This window comes from Ailuropoda melanoleuca, chromosome 4, assembly GCF_002007445.2.
Source record: "Ailuropoda melanoleuca isolate Jingjing chromosome 4, ASM200744v2, whole genome shotgun sequence".
NCBI lineage: Eukaryota > Metazoa > Chordata > Mammalia > Carnivora > Ursidae > Ailuropoda > Ailuropoda melanoleuca.
Genome location: NC_048221.1, coordinates 144,752,931 through 144,778,073, shown reverse-complemented (window position 1 = coordinate 144,778,073; position 25,143 = coordinate 144,752,931). Strand labels below are relative to the sequence as shown.

Genomic DNA, 25,143 nt, shown 5'->3' with positions numbered 1-25,143 from the left:
GTGACTGATTACAATACACACACTGTGGCTTCGATGTCTTTACACTGCACAGATTCATAGCCAGTAATAAATGAGAAAAAATACTTTATTTCTTTAATACAGAATACATAATATTGCACTCTAGTTGCAGGGAGTGTGTAGAAAAAACTCTGTTTACAAAACCACTATAACAATTGCCCAGGCCTGATGTTTTATGGTATCACCAACCGTAACCGTAACTGAACTTTGAACCTACTGAAAAGGGCAATGTTTAATAAAGCCTTCTTTTTATTTCAGTGTCAGTGACCAGTAGTTTAATATATATATATATATATACACACACACACACATATATATGGCGAGGAAACTTTACAGTAACACAAACACCTCTCAGTCAGAGGCACTGCTAATGTGTACCCATATATTAGTGAAATAGATACTGTCAAGCTATTTTTCTTGCTTTATCAATAATTATTTCTTTTCATTGTGTTTAATAATATTATTTTATGTGCTACTCTTTCATGAACAAATGAAACTATTTCACAGCAGTAACTATGCTATCCCTGTGAAAAACAGTTACAAGCTTTTGTTTTCAGACTAAGCTTCAAAGTTTGATTTTCTCAAAGTCACTCAGCAAATTGGGGTAATTCAGGATCAAGAAAGGACTTCTTACCTCCACCCGCACACTTGGGACCTGACACTGAGGGGGCATCACTGGCTCCTGTTGGAGCCCGAGGACACCCTGTCCCTCTTCTTCACACCCATCTCTGAGAACTTCTGAATTCACTCCAGCTGAATTCTTCCCTGTACCTCCCATGAAGGACAGCTGCTTCTGGAAGACCTTGGTGCTTTTAAACGCAAGCAGTCTGTTTATATATTTTTATCTATTATATGGATTATGGGTCTGCACCATTCTGATCTAAGGTAAATATGATCGAGGTTCTAGTTCATCCTCTTCTGACAGTAGGAAGGCACGAAACAGTTTTACCTAAAGCACTGACATGTACAATTAATGCAATACCTGTAAATAAGGGAACTGGGTATATGTAAAGAGCCTTTAAAAAAAAAAAAACTCCTCTCATCTTTGACATTACCTTTTAAACTAACTTCAATCCATTAAACAGAAAAATAGCAGCATTTTGAGAGGAACAATTGGGGGAAAATTCTTAAAGCATGAATCTGTTAGAGTCTACGATGAGACAGGAACATTCATGGGCCAACAGAGGCTCTAAAACTGCGTATGTGGGACTTAGTGAAAACAAATCACTATGGTACCGAGCGCTTTATAGAGTAGTAAGTACTATGCTTACAGTCAGAAGGGACATCCGACGAAACAACATAACCCGGGAGAAAATGACTTAAAATGACACTGATAAAAACTAAAACTATATGATGTTAAGGAAAACTACCTGAAGACCAATAACCGTAAAAATAAATATTAAGTAGCTCAAGGACCTACTCTCACAGTAAAAGTTACAAAAATAGAACCCAACATTAAACAAGTACATGAACATATCAAAATGGATTGGTTCATAAAATGTTCTACCACTCAGAAACCCATTTTTCTCCCCTCCATACTCTTCTCCATAATAATTTTGTTCCTGAGGAGATGTGTTTTGTTAAAACACAACAAGCTTTGAAAGAGTCAACTGGGTTACAACTTTTCTTTGGATAATCACCATCGATATAGAATTTCTCTCCCAAGGCTTTGAATCTGAATCCACGCAGTCTGAGTGTCAGGAGTGGGTGAGGGTCACGGTAACCCCCTGCTCACGGCGTTCTATCCTGAAGTCTGCCGGCTGCCCACACCCTCTGTAGGAAAGGCTGAGCTGGGGTCAAGTCTGGGATGACTGCGAGATCCATGGAGGTGGGAATCAGACAAATGGGCAGGGTGTGTTCTGTGCAACTGGGGCTCTGCTCTGGGCGCTCGGGAACCAGAGCCCCCCGGAGGCGTGCTCTACAGGGTGCAAAGGAAGCATGCTGCCATGCTTGTGAGGGAAGAGAGCTCCTGAGTCTCCTGCCAGCACCCCAAAACGGGGCATTTTTAGTGGTATCAACTCTAACTTCTCTGTCACCGGCACGTCCACACGTCTACAACCCAACAAGAGTGGCATTACTGAAATGACTTTGTAGCCCTCAAGTGATTTTAAAAGCCCTTTCTGCAGTTCAATTGGCAGCGATGCTCAGAAACGGAGGCGTCAGTGTGAGACTGTGTGTTTGCTCTTTGTTGGACGCACCGTTAAAGTAGGACATGCCTTCTCGAGATTACAGGACTTTGATGTTATTGGGTCCAAACAGTCCAGACCAATGGTTTTCATACTCTTTGTCTTTTTCCTTTTTAAAATCAATTTAGATATTAAAATACATCATCGTACCTCTTTGTCACCAAGGCAGTCAAACAGATGTCCCTGAAAATATTTCCAAGCAGCTTCCCCTCCTCTGCTGCTGTCTAGAAGCAAGAACAGATCCACCTCAAACAGGAAAATACCTCCCAGAGTTTCACTTGTCTTAACAGCTGCAGCTCAGCTAATTTCCAAGTTCCAAGTTCCCCCTCTTCTCCATAGCATTTCAAACCTTCTGAATGACGTCTGCTTCTTCAATGGGGTGCTTTATTTCGGGGAAAACAGCAATCGTGTGGTCACCTGGGTGCACTGGACAATTCCTGGGGCACTGAGGATGGCCCTGGGGTCCCCAGTCATCCAGGACACACTTTGAGGAGCCCCCACAGTCTGGAAGCCTTGCTTCCTGAGGAGTAAGGAAAAAGCAGTGAATGAACACACGGCCCGATCCTCACAGTCTTTGGTTTTGTGATATTTTCTGCATTTTAAAGTTTGAAAAGAAGTTGGTAGCCTTAGTAAAGACAGCCATCGTCTGGTTTCCATGGCAGAACAATTAGGTATCTCCCTGAGGCCTTTCTCTGGACTTCTGACTCTTCTGTTTGCCTCCAATCACTCATGAGACAGTCTTTTCAATGTCGGTAAGGCCAGTGCTAACTGTCACAGAGTTGGACAACCAACTGAAAACAAGGCAGGCGGTCCAAATAAACATGTGAAGGCAAACAGATTCCACCCTTTTCCACATAAATCTCTGAAAGGCCCAGGGGCTGGCCTGAAGACAGAGAAGAGTGACCTTCCAGTCCCTCCAGCCCCTTGTCCACCTAAAATCCACTCTCAGACTGACTGCAGAGCTTCTCAGCCAGTCAGAAACAGAGGAGCAGAAAGAGAGGAGCGTCGCACACTGTCCTATCCCCCTGTGGCATCTTTGCAAAGGGTGAGGCATGGTTCTTTCCCGGCAGGTACAGCGGGTTTCTACAGGTGCTCCGTCTTGTATCTAAGAGAAATGTGAGAATATCTGAGCTTTTTGCCTTGAAATTGAACACCATTCATCCCTAATTAGCCCAAAGAACAAGTTAGCATTCTTTTACAACAACACTAACATCAATAACTTCTATATTCTATGGGAAGGACAGACAACCAGAGAGACCCTAACTCTGGGCAGCCTGCTGTCGTAATGAACCAACGGACAGAAGATCACCAGCACCAGCGGATGAAGAACAGAGTTCACGCATCACACACTGGGACACAGAGGGCCCCAGTCTCCCAGGCAGAACTGCTGCTCGCGGATCCGCAGTGGGATGGCACACAGCGTCTATAAGCTGTTTTCCAGCTCTGATAGTCTCGACTTTGAAAAGCAAGCATTTTTACTTTACATGAGTTTGAACTTATTTAATTCTGGTTGGGATATTTTTATTTTACTTCATCTCTATTTACCAAAGGGAAAAAGGCCTCTATATAAAATACATTCGTTTTCCTCCCCACTTGGAAAGAACACCTTCGTTCATCTCAGATTTTCTGAATTTTTCATGAAATCCTAAAATGAATCTATATGGATTCTGACACAAATATCGTGATAAACTAAAGAAAAACTACTAGCTTGCATTCTTGCTTCCAGAAGTTATGAAATTAATCTCAGACAAGGAACCCTGTGAGGACAGGTCAGCTGTCTTTTTGTTCAAGCTCCTAGATGACCCTCTCCAAGGGAGGTAATGGCTGCTACGCTCTGTGCTTTGGGTCCTGCCTCTCTTTGCTGGTGATTCCTCGGAAGTTGTGCACAGACTTTGCACAGTCCCATTGAGCTGGACAGAGCCCAGGGAACTCACTTCCTCCATGACCACATAAGCAGCCAGCCTTTTGGTCTCCTGCAATGAATTTCAATGAGGCAAACTATGGTTTTAGGGGAGCAAATCTGTGAAGCAAATCTTTACAGTGCTGGTGACCGGCGATGACACACAGAACAGCAGGCCGACTCTGGGTCACAGCCATCTTCCTTCTCTGAGCAAAAACAAACAGCTCAGGAGGCAGATGACACTGTCTTCCACTGGAACCAGCAGGATTAAGCGAGAGGGAAAACCTCCGCTCTCCTGCATAGATTCACACTCGCAGTTTCCTAAACCTTCTGTCACTTTTTCTCTTGCCTCAACTACTTTTTTTTGCCATAAAAGTGAGTGTTCTCACAAGCTAACCCAACTTCTTACATTTTTCATAGGCTCAAACCTAAAAGGGGCTTCAGTAGTTTACTTCCTAGAGGGAATCTTAAACTCCCTTGCAGGTCACTGCTTTGGCATGGGAGCCTGGACAGGAGGGTGCATCGGGTCTGAAGGGATCAGAGGGGACAGTGCTGACATTTATGTTATCAGGTTTTATTTTGTTTTGTCTGTGCATCATCTTGTTATCTCCACACTATTTATACCACCAATTCTACCTGCCCTTTGTGCACAAAATACAGCACAGAGCTGGCAACCTGAAGGGAACTTATTTTTAAGTTTACTGTTTACATACTCCAATAGATAATGGTTTTCTGTTTCCCTTTTCCATGTTCCAATCATAAAACAGATATACAGATTAGTAACTATACAGAATCAAAAAGAATAGAGGTTGAAAACGATCTGCCTATCTGCCTTCATTTTACGGACAATGGGACACTAAGGTGGAGGAGTGATTACTAATGGAAGACATCTCCGGAGCCCCCCACTTTAGTGCTCTGTCTACTAGACCATGTCCCTCTGGAACCATGCCAGTCTCCATGACTTTCCTCCGTGACACCAAGGTTTTCTTGGTAGCTTGGGGGGAATGTACACACCACAGTTTCAAAAGACAATTTGTGAAAGTACAAGCTAATGTGTTGTTATTTTTAATTTAAGTGTTTACTGCCTATATAGATTCTAAGGCTGGTGAAAAATACGATAATATTCAATAAATTATACGGAAAAACTTTAGTCATGATTCTTCTGAAACCAATCTATTTCTCCTTGTTAATTTTCAAGTCTGTGCTTAGGCCATGGCTACGTAAGGAAGTCAGGCCTTTGTTCAGTCCTCAAACAGGTGAGCTGTGTACAATCACGTCTTGTAGCAGCCTCCCCACCACTCTGAAGACTGATACTGGGTTTCCGATCAGTTTATATCAAGGGCAGACAAAATACTTCCATCTCATGAATTTTGTTTTAATCTATAGCAAGTTGTCATTGAAGAGTAAGAGAAAAAATTATGGTGCAGTCTTCAAATTCTTGGTTTCTAAGGAGAACCAGAAAAAGGTATCATCTCTTCTCCCTTCACTACCCCCAAAATGCCCTCACCACATGTTCTTGGAAGAAAGAGAAGAGGTCACTAAGGATAAACATTCCTTAGTCCTCAGTGAAAAAGAACTTGAGATCAACCCTGTGCCACTGGTGTCCAAAGGGAAGAAATTTATCTCCAGTATGATCATAAGAGGTAAATAAACTATAGAATCACAACAGTGCAGAGTTCTAAAACACCAGTTATAACTGAGTCCAGCCCCAGTTCAACAAACTGATGCTCCTTCTTGTGAACTAAGGCTCTCCTTAGAAAGCTCTCAAGACAACTCAAAAAAATTTAGCCACATGGAGATTTGTGCAAATGTATGAATGCCAAACTGATAAGATCCTGTAAAGAAGTTCTCCCTCTCTTCAAGGTTTGATGAAGGCCTCCAGGAACAAGCTCAGAGCTTTCCCTTCTGTTGGAGAGGGATTGGCAGTCCCAAACTAGGGCTACAGGTGTACAGTAAGCTCTGATCCAACCTCAGGATGCCCACAGGTCAATTCACACAGACCCTCGGGGCTCTCAGGTTAATTTCAATGCAGGAAATAACAGCAGGGGTGCAAACTGCTCTCTGACTGAACATTTTATAACTCTGACTGCTCCTCTTACCAGAATTACATCTCCGGGCAGTTAGAAGCAAAACACTCAAAAGAAAGGGTGCTGGACCTGCAGGGGACCTGGATTGGCAGTCGTTCTGCTCTTTAGCTGTGGTCCCTTGGACGAATGAGCCTCTGTGTCTTATTATCTAGGGTCCCTTGCAACACTAGTGGACTTGATCCATCCAACTCAGCCACACCCACCAAGCCCTCACAGACACGCACGCATAAAGACACCCCTCCCAGGCTTCCCGGATGCATACCTGGGGTCCAAGTCTCCCCAGAGCGCGAGCGGTCATGCGGGGCCCTGCAGCTCCTGGCCGGGCTTCTCCTTGGCTTTCTTACAGGTGTACAGCCACTTGATGATGCGGGCGTTCCTCTCGATGACCGAGGTGGTGCTGGGCACCTGCTCGGTCAGTTCTTCCTCCTGCAGCCCCTCTTCACCACCGCTGTGCCGGGAGAAGCCGCTGTCGGAGGTGGCGACGCTCACGCTGCGGACCTTGAGTGTGACGCGGTCCGATCCCGCGGAGAAGTTCTCCCTCCCGAGAGCTTCCACCACCTCAGGTTCCAGGCCGCAGAACTGGAAGAAGGTGTCAAATTCGGTCAAGGACGCAGAGTAGCGGGAGCTGAGGTCTGACTGCGATCGCTGCAGCCCCCCGCGCCGTGTCCCTCGCAGCTCAGGGCCCCGGGGCGCAGCCGGGACTCCAGTGGGCGTCCCAAAGGGCGCTGGGCGCTCCGGGGGCGCGGAAACGCCGGGGGCCGCAGGGGCTGCTGTAGAGCCAGGCTTGGTCAGGACAGCCTCCTCGCGCCTGGCCCTGACCTCCTCTCCCACCCGGGACGTCTCCGGGGGCACAGACGTCTTGTCCTTGCCAGGCCCCTGGAAGAGCTTCTTCACCAGGCCCCCCCTGGAGCTGTCGGCGCCCTGTCCCCGAACGAAGTCGCATTTCTGCCTATAGATGACCAGCGAGTCAGGCCTCAGCGGCTTCCGAGCTATGGCCCTGCGCGCCACGGCACCGGGGACGCGAGCTGGAGGCCGAGGATGGCCCTCAGTCCCTTCTCTCGTCCCGGGGTTGCTGCCCTCCGGAGCGGGGCCCGGGCCGGCTGCAGGCGGGCCCCGCACGTACTTGGAGCGGTCGGCCGCCAGCCTCTCCACCGCGCTCCTGCGTGCTGGCACCGCTGCGTCCCGGACCCTGGGGGTCTCGGGGTCCCGGGTCAGCAGTCGCTCGTTCTGGGGCGCGTCCAGGGCTGACAGGGCACGCATCCTCGGGGCTCGACTGGTGCTCCGCGCCCCGTGGAAATGCGCTCCGCCGGCAGTTCCTGTGCGTCTTTGGTCAATTCCGAAGTCCGCGCGGGGCGGGGAATGGCGCCCAAGCGCCAGTCGGCCCAGGTCCAGAGTCTGGGCAAACCCGAGTCCGAGTCCGCACCTATTGGCGACTGGCCCTAGCACCCCCCTCTACCCCCGCACCCCGGCTCCTCCCCGCCAGTCCTCACCTCCTTCCCGGCACAGCTCCGGGTTCAGCACCGCCCCTTGTCGGGCTCCAGCCCTCACCTTCCGCCGAGCCCCGCCTCTCACCTCCCGCAGGTTAGGTACGCCAGGGTCCGCCCCCAGCACTTCGCGGCCGCGCAACCAATCGCCGGGAGGAGCGCGGGGCGGGTCGCGCCTAGTGGGCTGCGCAACCGGGAGGGGCTCTCTCCCGCGCGGGAAAGCCCAGGCTGCTCCCCAGGGCGGAGGCGCCGGGAACAGCTGAGTTCGTTCAGCCCCAGGTTATCAGCCGCCTCCTCCCTGCCTTGGGTCACCGCTGGACGCTGGTAGTTCCGGAGTGGGGTAGGGCAGAGGGACCCGGCTGTCCCCACCCCTGGGTTGGTGCCCTACGTCCTTTAAATTCTTAAAGTGACCTCTGCGTGTTTCGAAACTTTTGACTTTGCTTAATTTTCTACGGTCTCCTCCTGAGCACGTCCTCTTACCAGAAAGGAAACGGGTATAAAAGCAAAGAAGACGCATCGCACCGCAGATTTAGGCTGTGTGTCAAGTAAAAAGAATCTGGGGACACAGCAGGGACCTGGATTGAGTCACTGGCCAGCCATGGGTCAGACCAGATGATACCACCAAGTGCGGAGACTCATGGGAAGAGCAGGCTGGTGGCAGAGGCGAGGCTCGAGGGAGTTGGAAAAAAACTGACCAAAAACCCAGAATGACTGCTGTTTTTACTGTAACCAAGGCAACGGGGAACCGTTCACCAGGGCAGTGGATCAGCTTAGGAATGCTAAAAGTATAAGAGAAAATATTTCCAAAATTCCATTATTTCCAAAAGCTGGACAAAGGACAAAATATTTGCTGGAGGAGTGAAATGTCCATTTTACGTTAAATGGACTCTTAAAAGCCAACTCCAAGATATACTGACCTTTCAAAGTTGTGGTTGAGTGCAGCACAGCAGCCTGTGGATGGCGAACAGGAGGGTCTTAAGGTCTGGGGTAGATTTTGTTTCATCTCCTGAGTGCTAGTGGGCACCAGAAGGGGCTGGTGGTGAGTCAGCAGTTGCAGCACCGACCGACCACCATCCCCTGATGATCAGAGAACTGCAGATAGATTGTGCCAAATGGGTCTTTAGACCTTTAGTCCCTGTGAGGCTAAATCCCATAGTCAGGGATAGAAGCCCAACAAGAAACCAGGTCTTCTGAGAACCAGACTACCCAGATAGCATACTGGGGAAATGTTATAGTCACAGGAAAAGAAGACTGATCCATTAGATAAGGGGGTGGAGGGGAAGCATAGAGTAAGGGAGAGATTTAGAGAGGGCAGGGTGCTGGGTTGGACACGTTTCCCACAGCTGATGAGAGCCCAAAGTCTAGCCTTTTCTCCCCTCAAGCAGCATGGTCTCTTGTCAGTCAGAGGGAAAAAAAAAAAAAGTGGCTACCTTGTCTAATTTGTACTTCTTCCTGTGCAATTACAGCAGTTCTACGAGAACTCCTAAGCCTGGGGCCCCTGGGATTTGTCTCAGCCCGGGTGCCTTATTTATTCACCAAGTCTTTTTGGACACATAACAAATCTTTCAGGATCTTTATTTTGTCATTTGTAAAAATTCTCACTTTTATAGCTTTTATAGCAACATTCATTGCTTGATATTGAGCACTAAATAAATGTTAATCTGAACAACCTAGGGTTAAGTTTCAGCTGTGTTTCCTCTTAAGCCTGTATGGTTGGACCTCTCAGTTCCTCTGGTTGCTCATCTGTAAATCAGAGCTCATTATGTCCACTTTGCTAAGATTTTTGTAAGTTAATGAGATTATGTACATAAGGACTTAGCACTATTTGTGCTATGGAGCAAATTTTCACTAAATGTTAAATTTATTATTTTGCTGATGGTGGTTATAAATTAGCTGCTTATCAAATTTTAAATACAGTTAGTAAATTCACATATGAGTACTGAACATATTAAAAATAAAAGTAAAACTACTATAAATACAGTTGTATTTAAGACATTGCTCCTGGACAAAACTAATTATATTTCTATCCATAATTTTCTACCCATTAAACATAATTTATGGGAAAAGTGGATCTGGAATAGTAAGATAATGACAGGAAAATTGTCTGAGTAAAGTGTTCTTGTTGCTCAATTTGTAGCTTAAACTTTGACCTAATTTCCTTTCTGGTATCACCTCATAAGACTTGGTCGGAGCAGGAGAAAGTGCTTATGGACCCAGTGATCCACAAACCCTATTGCTAGGAATTTACCCCAAGGGACCAAGAAGAGGTGTGCACACAGTGTGAGGGTGTTCATTGCAGACAAATAGTTGAAATCACCCTACATTCAACAAGAGGAGGAAGGGCTAGGTAATGAGTGACACTCCACGGGATAGTATTAGCCAACCACTTACAATCATACTTTTACACAGTGTCTTATGGAGTAAGAAATTATCATGATATATGTGGGTATAAATATAGTAGCAGTCTGGATAAATTTCTAGAAACACAAAACCTCCCAAGACTACATCATGAAGAAATGAAAAATCTGAATAGACCTATAACTAGTAAGGAGATGGAATCAATAATCAAATATCTCCCAAAAAAGAAGAGCCCTGGGCCTAATGATTTCACTGATCAACATTTAAAGAACTAATACCAATCCTTCTTAGATTTTCCCCAAAAATCGAAGAGGAGGGAACACTCCCTAATTCACTCTATAAAGCCTGCATTATCCTGATAGCAAAGCCAAAGAAAGACACTGCAAGAAAACTACAGATCAATACCCTATGAATGTCAATACAAAAGTCCTCAACAAAGTGCTGGTGAACAAAATTCAGCAGCATATTGGAAATAACCATATACACCATAACTGAATGAGATTTATTCTTGGAATGCAAGGACAGTTTACTGTATTTAATTTCATCAAAATAATGTACCACATCCACAGAATGAAGAAAAAAAAAAACATGATCATCTCAATTGATGCAGAAAAAGCATTTGACAAAACAATACACTTTCAGGATAAAAACATTCAACAAACTAAGAATAGAAGGAAACTATTTCAACATAATAAAAGCCATTTGTGAAACACCCACAGTGAATATCATACTTAATGACAAAAGACTGAAATTTTTTTCTCTAAGATCAGGAACAAGGCAGAGATGCTCGCTTTTACTTCTTCTATTCAACATAGTACTGGAAGCTCTAGCAGAGCAGTTAGGCAAGAAAAAGACATAAAAGATACCCAAATTGGAAAAGAAGGAGTAAAATTTTCTCTGTGTGCAAATGATATGATCTTATACATAGAAAACCCTAAAGATGGTGTGCACATACACACACACAAACTGTTAGAATGAAAAATGAAATTCAGCAAAGTAGGGGCTGCCTGGGTGGCTCAGTTGTTGAGCGTCTGCCTTCGGCTCAGGTTGTGATCCCAGGGTCCTGGGATCGAGCCCTGCATCGGGCTCCCTGCTCAGCAGGAAGCCTGCTTCTCCCTCTCCCACTCCCCCTGCTTATGTTCCCTCTCTCGCTGTCTCTCTCTGTCAAATAAATAAATAAATCTTTTAAATAAATTAATTCAGCAAAGTAGCAAGATACAAAGCCAATTATAAAAATCAATTTCATCTTTATACACAAACAATCTGAGAAGAAAATTACAAAAACAATTGTACTTATGATAACATCAGAAAAGCAAAATACTCAGGCAATAAGCAAGGAAGTTAAAGACTTGTACAATGAAAACTACATTTCTGAAAGAAATTTTTAAAAAAGATGTAAATAAATGAAAACACATGCCATGTTTATGGTTTATAAAACTTAATCTTGTTAAAATGTCACTACCAGCCAAAAAAATCCACAGATTCAATTCAATCCCTATCAAAGTCCCAATGACATTTTTGCAGAAATAGGGAAAAGCCAACCCTGAAATTCATATGGAATCTCAAGGGACCTCAAATAGTCCAAATAATCTTGATAAAGAAGAATAAAACATCAGGACTCATCCCCCTGATTTCAAAACTTACTACAAAGGTACAGTAATCAAAAGAGTGTGGTATTGCCATAAAAACCAATGGAATAGAATAGAGAGCCTAGAAATAAGCCTGATATATATGATCAAATGATTTTCAACAAGGGTGCCAAGACCATTCAATAGAGGGAAGTACAGGCTTTTCAATGAATGGTGCTGGGAAAATGGTATCCACATGCAGACGAGTGTAGCTGAACTCTTACCTAACTTCAGGTACAAAAATTAACGCAAAATGGACCCAGAACCTACATCTAAGATCTAAAACGATAAAACTCTTAGAAGAAAACAGAAGATGAAATCTTCATGACGTTAGATTTAGCAATGATTTCTCGTGTGTGACACAAAAGGCACAGGCAACAAAAGGAAAATAGACAAGTTGGACTTCATGAAAACTAAAACATTCTGTACATCAAAGGCACTATCCTTAGAGTACAACAGCAGCCCACAGAATGACAGGAAATGCTTGCCAACCATACATTTGATGAGGGAGTAAATCCAGAATTATAGAGAAATCCTACAACTCAAGAACACAAAAACAAAACAAATATATGCAAACAATGAATCATGGAACACGACATCAAAAACTAATGATTACTGTATGGCGACTAACATATCATAATAAAAAAAAACTAACGAAGTGCAGTATGGTTACTAACATAACGTAATAAAAAAATTCAAACATGGGCAAAGGATTTGAATACAAATTTCTCTAAAAAAGATTATAAAAATGGGCAATAAACATGTGAAAAGATGCTCAACATCCATAATCATTACATAAATGCAAATAAAAACCACAATGAGCTATCACCCCACAGCCATTAGGATGGCTAGTATAAAAAAAAAGAGAGAGAGAAAGAAAGAAAAGAAAAGAAAAAGGCAGAAAACAACCAGTGCTGATGAGGAGTTGGAGAAATGGGGACCCCTGTGCATTGTTGTGGGAATATAAAATGGTATGACACTATGGAAAACAGAGTGGTGGTTCATTAAAGAATTAAAATAGAATTACATATGATCCAGCAATTCCACTTCCGGTTGTATACCCAAAACAATTGAAAGCAAGGTCTCTGATATTTGCATGCCCATGTTCCTGGCACCCTATTCACAATAGCTAAAATATGGAAGCAACCCAAGTGCCCATCAATAGATGAATGGGTAAGCAACATGTGCTATATCCATACAAGGCAGTATTATTTGGCCTTAAATAGGAAGACAGTTCTCTAATAACTGCAACATGGATGGACCTTCACATCATGCTAAGTGAAATCAGCCAGTCAGAAAAAGACAAACACTGTATGATTCCACTTATATGAGGTACAGAATAGTCAAAATTATGAAGACAGAAAGTGTAATGGTGGTTTCCAGAAGCTAGGAAAAGGGGAGAACAGAGTTATTGTTTAATGGGGACAGAGTTTCTGTTTTACAAGATGAGAAGTTAGGGGATGGATGGTGGTGCTGTTTGCACAACAATGTGAATGTATTTAATAACACTGAACTGTACACTCAAAAATGGTTAATATGGTGATTGTTGGGTTATAGGTATTTTGCCACAATAAAAAAATGAAAAAAAAGACAAAACTGCAGTAAAACTGTACAATGGAGTATTACTCAGCAATAGCAAGGAATGAACTATTGATACACCCAACTTAGATGGGTCCACAGGGAATTATGCTGAGTGACAAAAGCATATCCCAAAAGTTTACAGACTGTATGAGTTCATTTGTATAGAATTCTCAAAATGACAAAGTTATGAAAATGGGGAACAGATTAGTAGTGCCAGGGCTTAGGGACAGAAGTAGTTGAAAAGAGGTTCTTACCATAAAAGGACAATATGGGTCATCTTGCGTGATGGGCATGTTCTCTATCTGGACTATACCCACATCAGAATGCTGGCTGGGGTATTTTATCACAATCTCGTAAATATAACCCTTGAGGGAGACTGGGCAAAGGGCATACTGGAGCTTCCTCTATTATTTCTCACATCTGCGTGTTAATCTATCTTTTTTACCTCGAAGTATGTTTAATAATTAAAAAATGAAAACAGTAATATAAATAAGTGAATAAATAGATAGGTGTGCCAGTTATATTTACTCTAATACTTCAGTCCCAGAGAACATTGTAGCGCATAATAAATATTATTATTATATGAACAGCACTGTTCTAGCTTCCAAAGATAGAGCAACAATGATGAGAAAAAACAATAAGCTTAAACCATACTTCAATTTAAGCATCTGTCTTCAAATTAAGTTAATATTAGGTTTTTTTTGCTTTAATGATCAGAGTATTTGCTAAATTTGTTTTCTGTTATGAATGTTATTTATGACTACAGATTTTAAAGTAAAACGCTAAACACATCTATTTACAAATACTACAATCACTCTAAAGAATATTAATTATCTTCAGACCAAAACAGAAACAGAGAAACCACCAATGTGCTCATTCACATTTCCTGCACCAACAGACTCTAACATATATTCACATAATGATTGTAAAGTATTCATTTGATTAAAATAGCACTGTACTATTTTAATGAATTTCTTAAGAGAAGGTTACATATCTTTTTATTTTTTATTTTTTTATTTTTTTAAAGATTTTATTTCTTTATTTGACAGAGATAGAGACAGCCAGTGAGAGAGGGAACACAAGCAGGGGGAGTGGGAGAGGAAGAAGCAGGCTCATAGTGGAGGAGCCTGATGTGGGGCTCGATCCCATAACGCCGGGATCACGCCCTGAGCCGAAGGCAGACGCTTTAACCGCTATGCCACCCAGGCGCCCCTACATATCTTTTTAAAGTTTATTATTTGAATCAATTTCGGTAATATGTCCTTGCTCAATTAATTAGCTAAGAAGAACATGGAGATGATACCCTGAAATTTATCAGTCATTTAAAATTGCGAAATGGTAGTGATCCAAAGCATTTTGATTTCCAGTGATTTTATGCAATATGTATCACCCAGTGACAGTAAGTTACTAAAATTCCTATGGAAAATATCTTTATTTTGAAATTAAAGCAAAAAAAAAAGAATAAAATGCATCATAAATGCATGTGGAAAGTACTAATATGGCTAATGCTTTATAATACATGATGGACCAGATAAAAATTAAGGGAAATATCTGCTATTTTTAATATACGTACATAAACTGATGTGTGAGTGTGTGTATAACATGAGTTCTGTTTGTAATATATACACGGTTCAACGGAAAGAATGTTAGAGTTAAAATTATGAAACTTAAGTCTCAATCCTGGGCATTTCCACAAGCAACTGAATGAAGGTGTTCATATCACTTACATTGTTTGAGTCTCAGTTTCCTCATCACTAAAATAGGATAATAATATCTGTTTCTTCTCTTTTATAGGGTCATTATAAAATTCAAATCAAGTTGTATATATAGTAAGGGCTTTGGAAAATAGAGAGGGTTCTTTGAATATATCTTTTATTATAGAACACCTAGCAAAATTTTGTGCACGGTTTAACCCAAATCGCTTAATAATTTTGAATGACTAAATAAATATATATTTTAAATGTGATTGGTAAAGACATCCATAAGTCAGTCTCCAAATGTCTACAGGTACTCCCGTGCCAGTTCTTCCCCTTCTAATTAAGCTTGTTTTGCTTCAATATATGAACAATTAGGAGAAACCAAATTTACTTATCATGGCATTTTGTTCTCCGTTATGCTTAATTATTGAAGCTCTCTGACATCTCAACACCTAATTTAAAAATCATTAGCTTCTATTATTCTGAGACTAAGTTAGGAGGATAGGAAAAGCATAACCTCCCAGCTGCAGTGAAGCATTTTCCCCATAGACAAATTACTGGACATCGTACTATTTAATAATAGCCGCAATGCCATTACTAGCACAGTAGCTGAAACTATTCTGCCAACATCAAGTGACTGTCACTCCAGCAGTTCTATTTGGACACTGTTTCAGCTACTTCATGGGCTAAATAGTGGTTGCGGTGGATTGTCCATGATATCACCATATGCAACATTGTTTCTATAAAAAGGTATCTTTGGAGTTCCTTTCAATTTATTTAAAAATGGACTTTGGAAACATATCCATTTGTAATATGCCTACTCTCATTGTAACAATATTAGTATCTTTTATAGCAAATGCATTGCATTTATATATGACATGATGATATTTTAAAACATTAACAGGAACTTTTTCAGTATTTCCTTTTCCTATGTAGGAGGATCGATGTCAGTCTCTGCTCAATACTTCAGAAGAAGGGGATGACACGAGAGAGAGAGATTCAGCAATGTATTTCCTGGCATTTGGGAATCACCATCTCAGCCCTCATAAAGGAGTGGTTTAGGAGGAAGTGGAATGAGCTCGGTTCAAAAAGAAAGCTGATTTAGGGTGGCACATGCTGTTTTAAAAGTCAAACTTTCCTGGTTCCTTCCTACCTCCAGACCAGATTTAGAACTCCCTTGAATCTACATTGGATGAAGAAATCATAAAAAAAAAAAAATTTTAAGTGAGTGGATATGGATAATGGTGGGTTTCTTGGCCCTACCCCCTGTCCCTCTCCCTATAGGTGAGCTCTAGAAGTTATGGGGGTGGGGTAGGGAGGAGACAAAACGTGATGATAGGTTTGGGCTCTGAAAGCAGAGGGTGTCTGTGTGTCATCCCTACACACATCTCTTGTCTTGGGACATGCATCATGGACTGAGGCCTCGGAGCTGCATTCAGAACCCTGGTGCAAAGACCTACATGGATGGATGGCCAGAAGCCAGAGGGAACAAGGACAATTCAGCAGATGCAGGACAGAGAGATGTCAACCATAAATCCACACCGGCCACCCACCTACCCTGTGCCTAATATAACCTCCAGGAGCCTGGGCAGGAGCCTGAGTAATCGAGTGGGCAGAAAATACAAACAGAGCAAAAGGGGAGCTGGAAATTCCTTTCACACACATTGGGAACTGAAAGGACATTTGTGAGCAAGGCTGTTGTGATAAACAGGCTAACACTCCTTTTGAGGAGGAGTATTTTAATTATAAACCATAGACTTACAAATGTTTCATTTTGCATTAAAATGCATGTTTAAAGTTAGGAATTATATTTATTGTTTGTATGAATCTCATTGTCTCATGGACTCCTTTTCATTTTACTGATTAAAGATAAATGTATTGAGCACCTGTTCTGTGCCAAATGCTCTGCTCCACACTTTCAAATACACGAACTCATAGAAAACTGGGAACAGAAGAGAACTCCCTGGATCTGGTGAAGAGACCCTATGTTTACTTTCAGCAGTCATGATGCTTGACAGTGGATTTTCAAAGCTTTTCCTACAGATGGTAACAACATGAGGGTATGAGGAATGAGACAGTAAGGGGGGAAAATAATTGCAGGGTATAAGAACTGATAAAAGAGGCACTGTTGTCCCTGTTTATAGGCAACATAATTGATAATGTCAGAATTTCAAAAGAATCTGCATAAAATTATTAAAACAAACGAGACATTCAGCAAGATTATTGGACAGAAGATCAACATAAAAATATCAAGCAGTACTCGTGTACACGATATGCAGCAATCAACTTGAAAATACAATAGGAAAAAATAGTCAAGAGGTAAAGCTAGAAATTTCATAGATATTCCAAGGTATCTGGCAAGGTATCTCAAAAATACCCAAAGCCTCGATGTGGAATAATACAAAACATTTTTAAGGATATAAATGAAGACCTAAATGAACAGAGATACAACTTGTTCATAGATGGATGGACAATATTATAAAAATGTAGAATATCTCTGAAACTTTTTTAAAAAGCAACAATGCAATTGGAAATAAAATTCCAACTTTGTTTTCATAAAACTTGACAATTCAAAAAATCACTTGCAAGAATAAAGGTCCAATACACTGTCTAGCATGGCAGCCACTAGGCACATGTAGTTACCAAGCACTCGAAATGTGGCTAGTCTGAATTAAGATGTGGCATAAATATTATATTTTATATTGAAGAAATAATATTTTATATATTTTGGATTAAATAACATATATTATTAAGGTTTTAAAAAAGAGTAAATGTCCAAAAATAGTTAACACAATTTTAAAAATTAGAAGAAGGAAGAGATTTTTCACTAACAGATATTTAAGACTTATAAAATTACAGTAATAAATCGAGTATGATATTGTTGCAAAGATAGATAAATAGGGAAGTTAAAAATAGCCTTGAATTAGATATAATATAGGGAGCATTTAAAATTAGTGCATGGTAAATGTTCAGAATAGTTTGGGGACAATTGTCTTTATGAATAGAAAATTACTGTATCTCTTTCTCTCAACAAACACAATGGTAAACTCTGATGGATTAAAGAACCAAAATGAAAAAATATAACTTTACAGCAAAAATATAATATTTTAAAAATTTTTCAGGGTGACTGGGTGGCTCAGTTGGTTAAGGGTCTGATTCGATCTCAGCTCAGGTCTTGATCTCAGGGTCGTGAATTCAAGCCCCACATTGGGCTCCATGCTAGGCATGGAGCCTACTTTAAAAAAAAAAAAAAGAAAGAAAAAAGGAAAAAAATTTTCAAGAGATTTCTTAAAGAAGGCATAGATAATAGTGATAATAAAAGAACCATTTGATAGTTTAACCACATCACAATTATAAAAACTTATGTAAAAGGCAAGCCACACAATGGGAGAGGATATGTACAATACATCTAACTGGCAAATGTTAGAATTCACTTTACATAAAGAACTTCCACTAACAAATTAGGAAACACAAATATTTCAGCAGCCGTATGTCAAAGGGTATAAACAGGCAATTCATCACTCACTTTTTTCCCCTTTGCAGTGATGTTGAGTTTGGTGGTGATACGGGCAGTTTGCATGTCAGAGAAACATGCTGGTGTGTACTGTTCTTCTGAAATTGGCCACGCGCAGGAGGCAAACCCCCTCTACTGTGGGGACACACAGGCACCTGTGGGATGCTCTTTAGGAGAAGCAGACGCAAGAAACTGAGTCATAAAGTCATGAGGTGCTCTCTCTGTTGCCCACCCACGGCCACACTGTGGCTTTACAGTGGACTGTCCTCAGTCAAGAGTGTAGAGTTATCTTAAAATGAAACTACTGGCCTCCATTCTAACAGACACAGTGTCAGATAAAAATTGTTGAAAATGCCTTCTCATAGTCAAAAGGCCATCAGTGCCAGAAACTGATCAAATTAGAAAAGCTTTTAAAATATTTCACAAAGATTATGATGAGAGGATGATACTTCTTTGGTGCAAATGGTTTAATAATTACTCAATGGTAGAGACTAGATATTATTTGCATATCTCTTCATCATTTTTAAGCCTTTTTTTCCCATTCTAAATGTAACACAGAAATCTAAAACAAGAAACTACTGCCCATGGTACTTAGTATGTATAAACTCGTTGGGCAGGACTGCACGGGGCCTACTGGTCCCAACCCTCTCCTGGGTAAGGCGAGGCTCTTCCAAGCTGACTCTGAGTGCTGAGTCCTGCAGCTCACCCCAGCCCCCCTGCTTTGTCCCATGCACCTTGCAGACTGACAGCCTCTTCTCTCCTCCTTGACTCTTTTGCTCTCCATCTGCAACTGCCCAGCAGACCCACCCAGGTCTACACAGGAAACTTGAAAGGAGATCATAGTCTGCCTGGTATTGTCAAATGTGTTGTTTTTAAAACTTTATGCAATATTTTCCCAATCCTATGATGTAGTTTTTTCAAGGCCAGAACCTTTCCTTTCTGTATCGAGTCCCTAGCAACTAGCAGACTGTCTATGTTCAGTGGGTAACCAATAGAAGTTTGTCAACTGACTTGTATTGTTATACTCCTGATCAATTACTGACATTGATCAATATCAATACCTTTTCAGCTACTTCTCTAAATATATGCATTAAATCATGAATCATTTGGATTTTTATATTAACACATTCTCATGCTCTAGTTTCACTCCACAATCAGAAGCTTAATGACCATAGTCAGTTTCTGTTCTGTTTGACATCAGTTTCTACGTGCATATAATGGCAAGGCCCTGAATCTAAGGAGGGAGCTCAATTACAGTTTCTAATTTTCAAAATAATTAAGTTCCATTCTTTGATGAATGGGTTCTTGCCTTCTTTTATTCACACTGAGGAATTTGAAAAATGACTGTTACTCAGTTGCTTTGGTTTGTTCTCGTTAGGGTAACAACCGCTATGCCAGCACAGTAATGACAATGAAGGCTGGGTGCAGGATTTATTACAGTAAATTGCATAAACATTAAAATAATTTTTTCAAGCTGAATTTGTAAAACAAAATACAAATTCTTTTCTCCAGTAAAAAATGCTTTCCTTTTCAATAGAACCAGGTCACAGAAGTGCTTCTTACTATTCTTACGAATCAGGGTTAGGGCAGGCTTGCTGTAAGATACAGACGATCTGGTTACAGCTACGGGGAGCGTAGATCCACGTTTGCCTGGCACTATCCCAGTTTACGCTTGTTATTCTGACCTAATTATTGATACTGTCCCTTTACTTGAAAAATTTCCTCATTTGAGTGATAACACATATGTTCACTCTAGTTATAAAGTCAGTTCTAACCAGTTGTGTGTCATTGTGCAGATTATTTAACTGTTGCTGGGCTCAGTTTCCCATTCTCAAAACGAGAAGGTCAGCCTGGGTGATGCTTCAGGTCTGTTTGGCTCTGCTGTTGTGACCTGTGAGGAAAACACGGTTAGGTCTGAAACGTGAAGTTTCTTCTGGTTTTCTGGTTCTCAGGAAAACAAACTTCTTCACTGAGGAAATTCAAAGAAAGACGTCCTTAAAATAAAACAAAAATGCAAACACTGCTCTCTGACCAGACTCTGGTGTGCTGTCACTTGCTAAACTTCATGGGACTTCTGTAAAGGCTTGTCAAGCATGGCAAAGCTCTTACAACAATCGACTTTGTCCTACGTAGGCCTCTAAGTTAGATAAACTTCGTGTCTTCTCCGTACAGAATCTGCAGGAGGATGTCGATGGGTGGGAAAAAGCTGGAAGAAACAACATGAGCCAACAGCAGGACTGGTCAAGGGGCATGTGGGGCACACCATGCTGCGGGTGGGGCAGGCACTGCCCGGGAGCCAGTGTGTGAGGAATACCTCTACTCCAAGAGGGATTTCCAACCCAAATGCCCAGGATATTTGAGATCTTCACAAGTAATACAAGGGATTTCTCAACTATTTTCAATATTTTGAAAATCCAAATGGAAATTGTTCGTCTACTTTACAGCTGGTTAGCTTAACCGGAGTGTCAAATTCCTATGCTTTCAGCTAGTGTTTTGTGACCCTGTTGTGATGATAGCAGGGCAGGACACATAAGCAGAAAGAAGAAAGGCTGGTTGAGACAACTGAGGAAAGGAATGGAGTGATCCTGGCCTTACTCATTCATTTACAGACGTCAGAGTCACATGCAGCCCAGGTGTTACACACAGCACACCTCGAGTAGTTTCTCTAGCTTGGGAATTATGAAGAGGATAAAAGAACCGAAAGGGTCCTGCAATGAGAACAAGACAGACTTTGCTTCAGTACAAAAAGTGCATGCAAGATTATGTGACATAGAAACTGCTGTCAGACATAACTCTTTCTTCTTCATGCTCTGCTCTGTAACTTCCCCTTTCAGGTAGCTGGGGGCATTGCTCTGGTTTGTATGCTATTCCTTCCACAGAAAACCTGTGTGTCCCATGAGGTCGTGCCCTGTGCAATCCCTGCTGCATACTTCCCTTGTCTTGGTTTTTTTATTTGTTTGTTTTTTTGTGTGTTTTTTCTTTTGTTTTTTGTTTTGTTTTGTTTTAATGAATGACAGACAGTTCTTGGATTTTGCTAAGGCATTTTTTCAAGATACGGTTGCTGTATACAAATTTTTTTTCTATTGTTTTCCATCTGATTTGCTCCGAAATTTGCTGTACACCTTCTTTGCTAGTTACAGAGGTTAGTGTTTCTTGTATGATAAATCTGACCAAATAGAAGCATGCCCTGGGTGGGTTGTGGGAAACAACACTGGTAAATGTGCAGGGCCTTGCTGGGGAGAAGGCGTTGAAGTCCCGGCCAAGGAGAGGTGTGAAATGCTAGGCAATAGGGTTCATCAAACATTTCTGCTTAGGAGACTGAAAAAATAATGAGGCTCTAAATTAATTAGAGTGGTCTAATTTTCTTGGGCCCTAACTTTAGTCATATCTAAAAAGGGCTTTCATTTAACCCCTGATCCAGGAAAAGGAGTGTCTTCCTAAGTGGTGGCAGGAGGCACTTATAGGAACACCCAGGGAAATGGGCCTTGTCCTCAGAGAAGTTTGGGAAATTACCTCTTAAATTGTCCTTTTGCGTCTAAGACTATACAACAGCCTTGTAAAGAATCTGAGCACTTCTGCACGACAGAATCCATTTAATTTTGTTTGATACAAACCTTCTCACACATACTGGAGAGCAAACCCTTGCTTGAGTGTCCTAGTGTGTAATTCAGTATTCTGCCAAACTCTGAGCACAGGCCTTGTTCAGAAAGAACAGGGTCAATTCAGTCAAGTACCTTTTTAATATTAAAAACAAGTTAAAAAGAGAGAATTGATTTGTTAACTTTTTGTTATATGTCAGGACCCCATTTTCCACAGGCATATCCTATGTCTTAGCCAGATGGAGACACCACCATAGCCTGTCCAGCAACGTAAAGACCAAGACTGCCTCTCTCACCTACCGAAATGCCTCTGTTTTCATTGTACCTATTTCCTCCTGAAGACTGTCCTAAACTTTTGGGAAATTGGTCAATATCCCCTTGCGAAAACCCACTGAGTAGTGATGAGAAAACATTCCTTAATAGCCTCTCACTGTCTGGGCATCACTCTGGGTGGCTTTGCTCACCTTTTTGTGACTGTCACCATTGTCCATTCTCTTCCTTACAATCATTCTAGGGCAGCTTTGAAGTTCATCAGGAAACAAGAAATACAGGGAACAGAGACTTCCCAGTACACAGAGGCCGCTGAGTCATAGTTCCTGAAGGAGACAACTCCAGGTGGCCAGAGAGGAGGTGGGGCGGGGTTAGTTGGGGGGAGGGTGCTTACCTCCCCAGGGCTTGAGGCCACAGAAGCAAACAACTCTAGGCTGCCAGAGGGAAGGGGGAGGGGTTAGTGAGGGGTTAGTGGGGGAGATTAGTGGGGGAGATTAGTGGGGGGTTAGTGTGGGGGGGTGCTTACCTCCCCAGGGGTTGAGGCCACAGAAGCAGACAACTCCAGGCTGCCAGAGGGAAGAGGGGAGGTTAGTGGGGGTTACTGGGAAGTTAGTATTGGGGAGGGATGCTTACTTCCCAGGTTTTGAAGTCCCCGGAGGAGGCTTCCCCACCTCCCAGCAGCCGGATAGCACTGAAGTAAAAACGCACACAGAGGCCTCAGGAATATTGTGGGAAACCAGTCAAAATGATAAAGGGGCACAATTGTTCTTTTTGGACAAGAACCCAGTGTGCGTAGTCTTGAGTTCAGGGCTTCAAATAGTGACATTGTAACCTGAGTGGGAAGACATTGGTGTCAAATTGCAGTGACGTGTTTATAATTCTCTCTAAAACTTTAAAGACATTGTGTGGATGTTAATCTTCTGTAAATATGATTTTACATAATCAATTGGCAGTTCACACATTACTGTTCTAAGAAGGCAGGTGTGGTTTCTGGAAACTAAAAACCTGTATCAAGAAACCTAATGATTTTGTTCATGGCTGCACCAAAAAAATGCAGGGCTGGTGAGGAGAAGGACATAGCTTGGCATCTTTGCCTTGAGTGGCCAAACGACAAGCAGTTCTCTGAGACCCAGTGGAAGCTCAGTAATGTTGCACTTGAAGAAACCACGTCCTCCTCTGAATCAAAGGGACCCAGAAGTTTCCAAAATCAATTGCTAAGAATTGGTTATTAATTAAACAGGAAGATAAACTACCTATATAAAAATATACTTTCAGACATAATTGCAGACTTCATTAATTTATTTCACACTTTAAGAAGAAGTTTATTAATTTTGAGATAGCTTCTTTCTTTAAGATCTGAACGTTGATAGACCATGGGAGAAACAGCTGCATGGACAAGTTTGCACCAATATTTGGTTCTGAGGGTTGGGAAAGCACATGATTTTTTTTTTTAAGATTTTATTTATTTATTTGACAGAGAGAGAGCGTGTGTGCGCGAGCACAAGCAGGGGAAGGGGCCGAGGGAGAGGGAGAAACAGGCTCCCTGTGAAGCAGGGAGCCTGATGCAGGGCTTGATCCCAGGACCACAGGACCACGACCAGAGCCAAGGGCAATCTCCCAACCAACTGAGCCACCCAGGTGCCCCAGCACACTGATTTAAAAACCAGGTGGTCTGGGGTCAAATCCTGGCTCTGTCACCTACTAGTTATAAGGCCCCATAAAAGCCAAGGATGTTCACTAGAGCTTTACGAGATCATTCCACCTCCCTCATGGGATTTTACAGGGACTGTGAAGAGCATTATGTGCAAACGTCTCCGACACAATCAGCATTTTTTTCTTCCTCTAATGAATTTTTTCCCCTTTACTCAGATATTCTCTTTCTGTCAGTTCTGAAACCTCAAGGTTCCCTAAGCTAGAGAGTGTGTTTGAAAGCAGCTGAGAGACTGTGGGCCCCATTTCCCTGACAACCTCCTACAAGATTCTTCGGGCAGATCTTTGCCTCTGTAGTTAAATGTGCTGAATTTGCTAAAGTTATCAATGTGGTACTCCAGCTGAGCCGACTAATAACTGATTTTGACCCTTAAAATTCCATCTCTTGTGCTCCAGGGGTACCCTTGGGCTCCAGTGATGGGAAACCTGCATCTATATAAACCCAGAGAGAGAAACAGCAACATTGGAAAACTCTCTGGACACCCACTGAAAACCTTGCCAACAAAAGGAGGAAAAGGGAACTAGTTGGCAAAAATGGATGACAGCTTTGTACCGTTTGGGGCCTTTGGTCATGCAGAATCCCTTCAGTATACAAACTCTGATCAATCCAGAACAGGTCAAAGCCCCAAAGGGCTATCTTGTTGGTATTTCCATTTTATATGAATTTAAATTGCATGATAGTTTACTACAGACCTGTTGTGGAAACACCTGGTTAGTTAGTTTTCGGCATAATATTTTCTTCTTCTAGATTTTAGAATAGACACCATTTGATGTGAGTCATGAAGAATAAAATGGTCTTTGTTTGCATCCCATACATAGCAGTGATTTATAGTGGAAAAGCTTTATTTAGGAATTTTGAATAAGATTATTGTACCTTGTAATGAGGTGATTGCATGTTACACCATCTGAAAAATGGAAAATAAGTATCTCCTGGTAGATTTGGTTTACGTTTTTCTTTAACTCTCTATTTTAAGTCTCAAATGAATCAATAGTAATTTTCTCCCACTCTCCCTCTCACAAAAAACAAAAAAAACAAAACAAAAAAAAACAAAAAACAAGAGAGTGAGAGAGTGACAAAATGGAGGGTTTTTGAGTCAGAAATGGGAGTTGG

General features: G+C 41.9%; 1 protein-coding gene across 2 annotated transcripts; it reads right to left on the bottom strand.

Moving 5' to 3' along the window:
* Positions 1-121: 121 nt before the first annotated feature.
* Positions 122-7,665, bottom strand: FAM110C (family with sequence similarity 110 member C). 2 transcript variants are annotated; one of them, XM_011231862.3, is made up of 2 exons: positions 6,454-7,665; positions 122-3,309 (listed from the first exon to the last, which is right to left on the bottom strand). In XM_011231862.3, the coding sequence occupies exon 1, from the start codon at positions 7,449-7,451 to the stop codon at positions 6,486-6,488; it is 966 nt and encodes a 321-aa protein (XP_011230164.2). In that variant the 5' UTR covers positions 7,452-7,665; the 3' UTR covers positions 122-3,309; positions 6,454-6,485. The 2 variants fall into 2 exon arrangements, with proteins under 2 accessions (XP_011230164.2, XP_034515878.1); XM_034659987.1 differs by having other exon boundaries at positions 122-2,724.
* Positions 7,666-25,143: the final 17,478 nt, after the last annotated feature.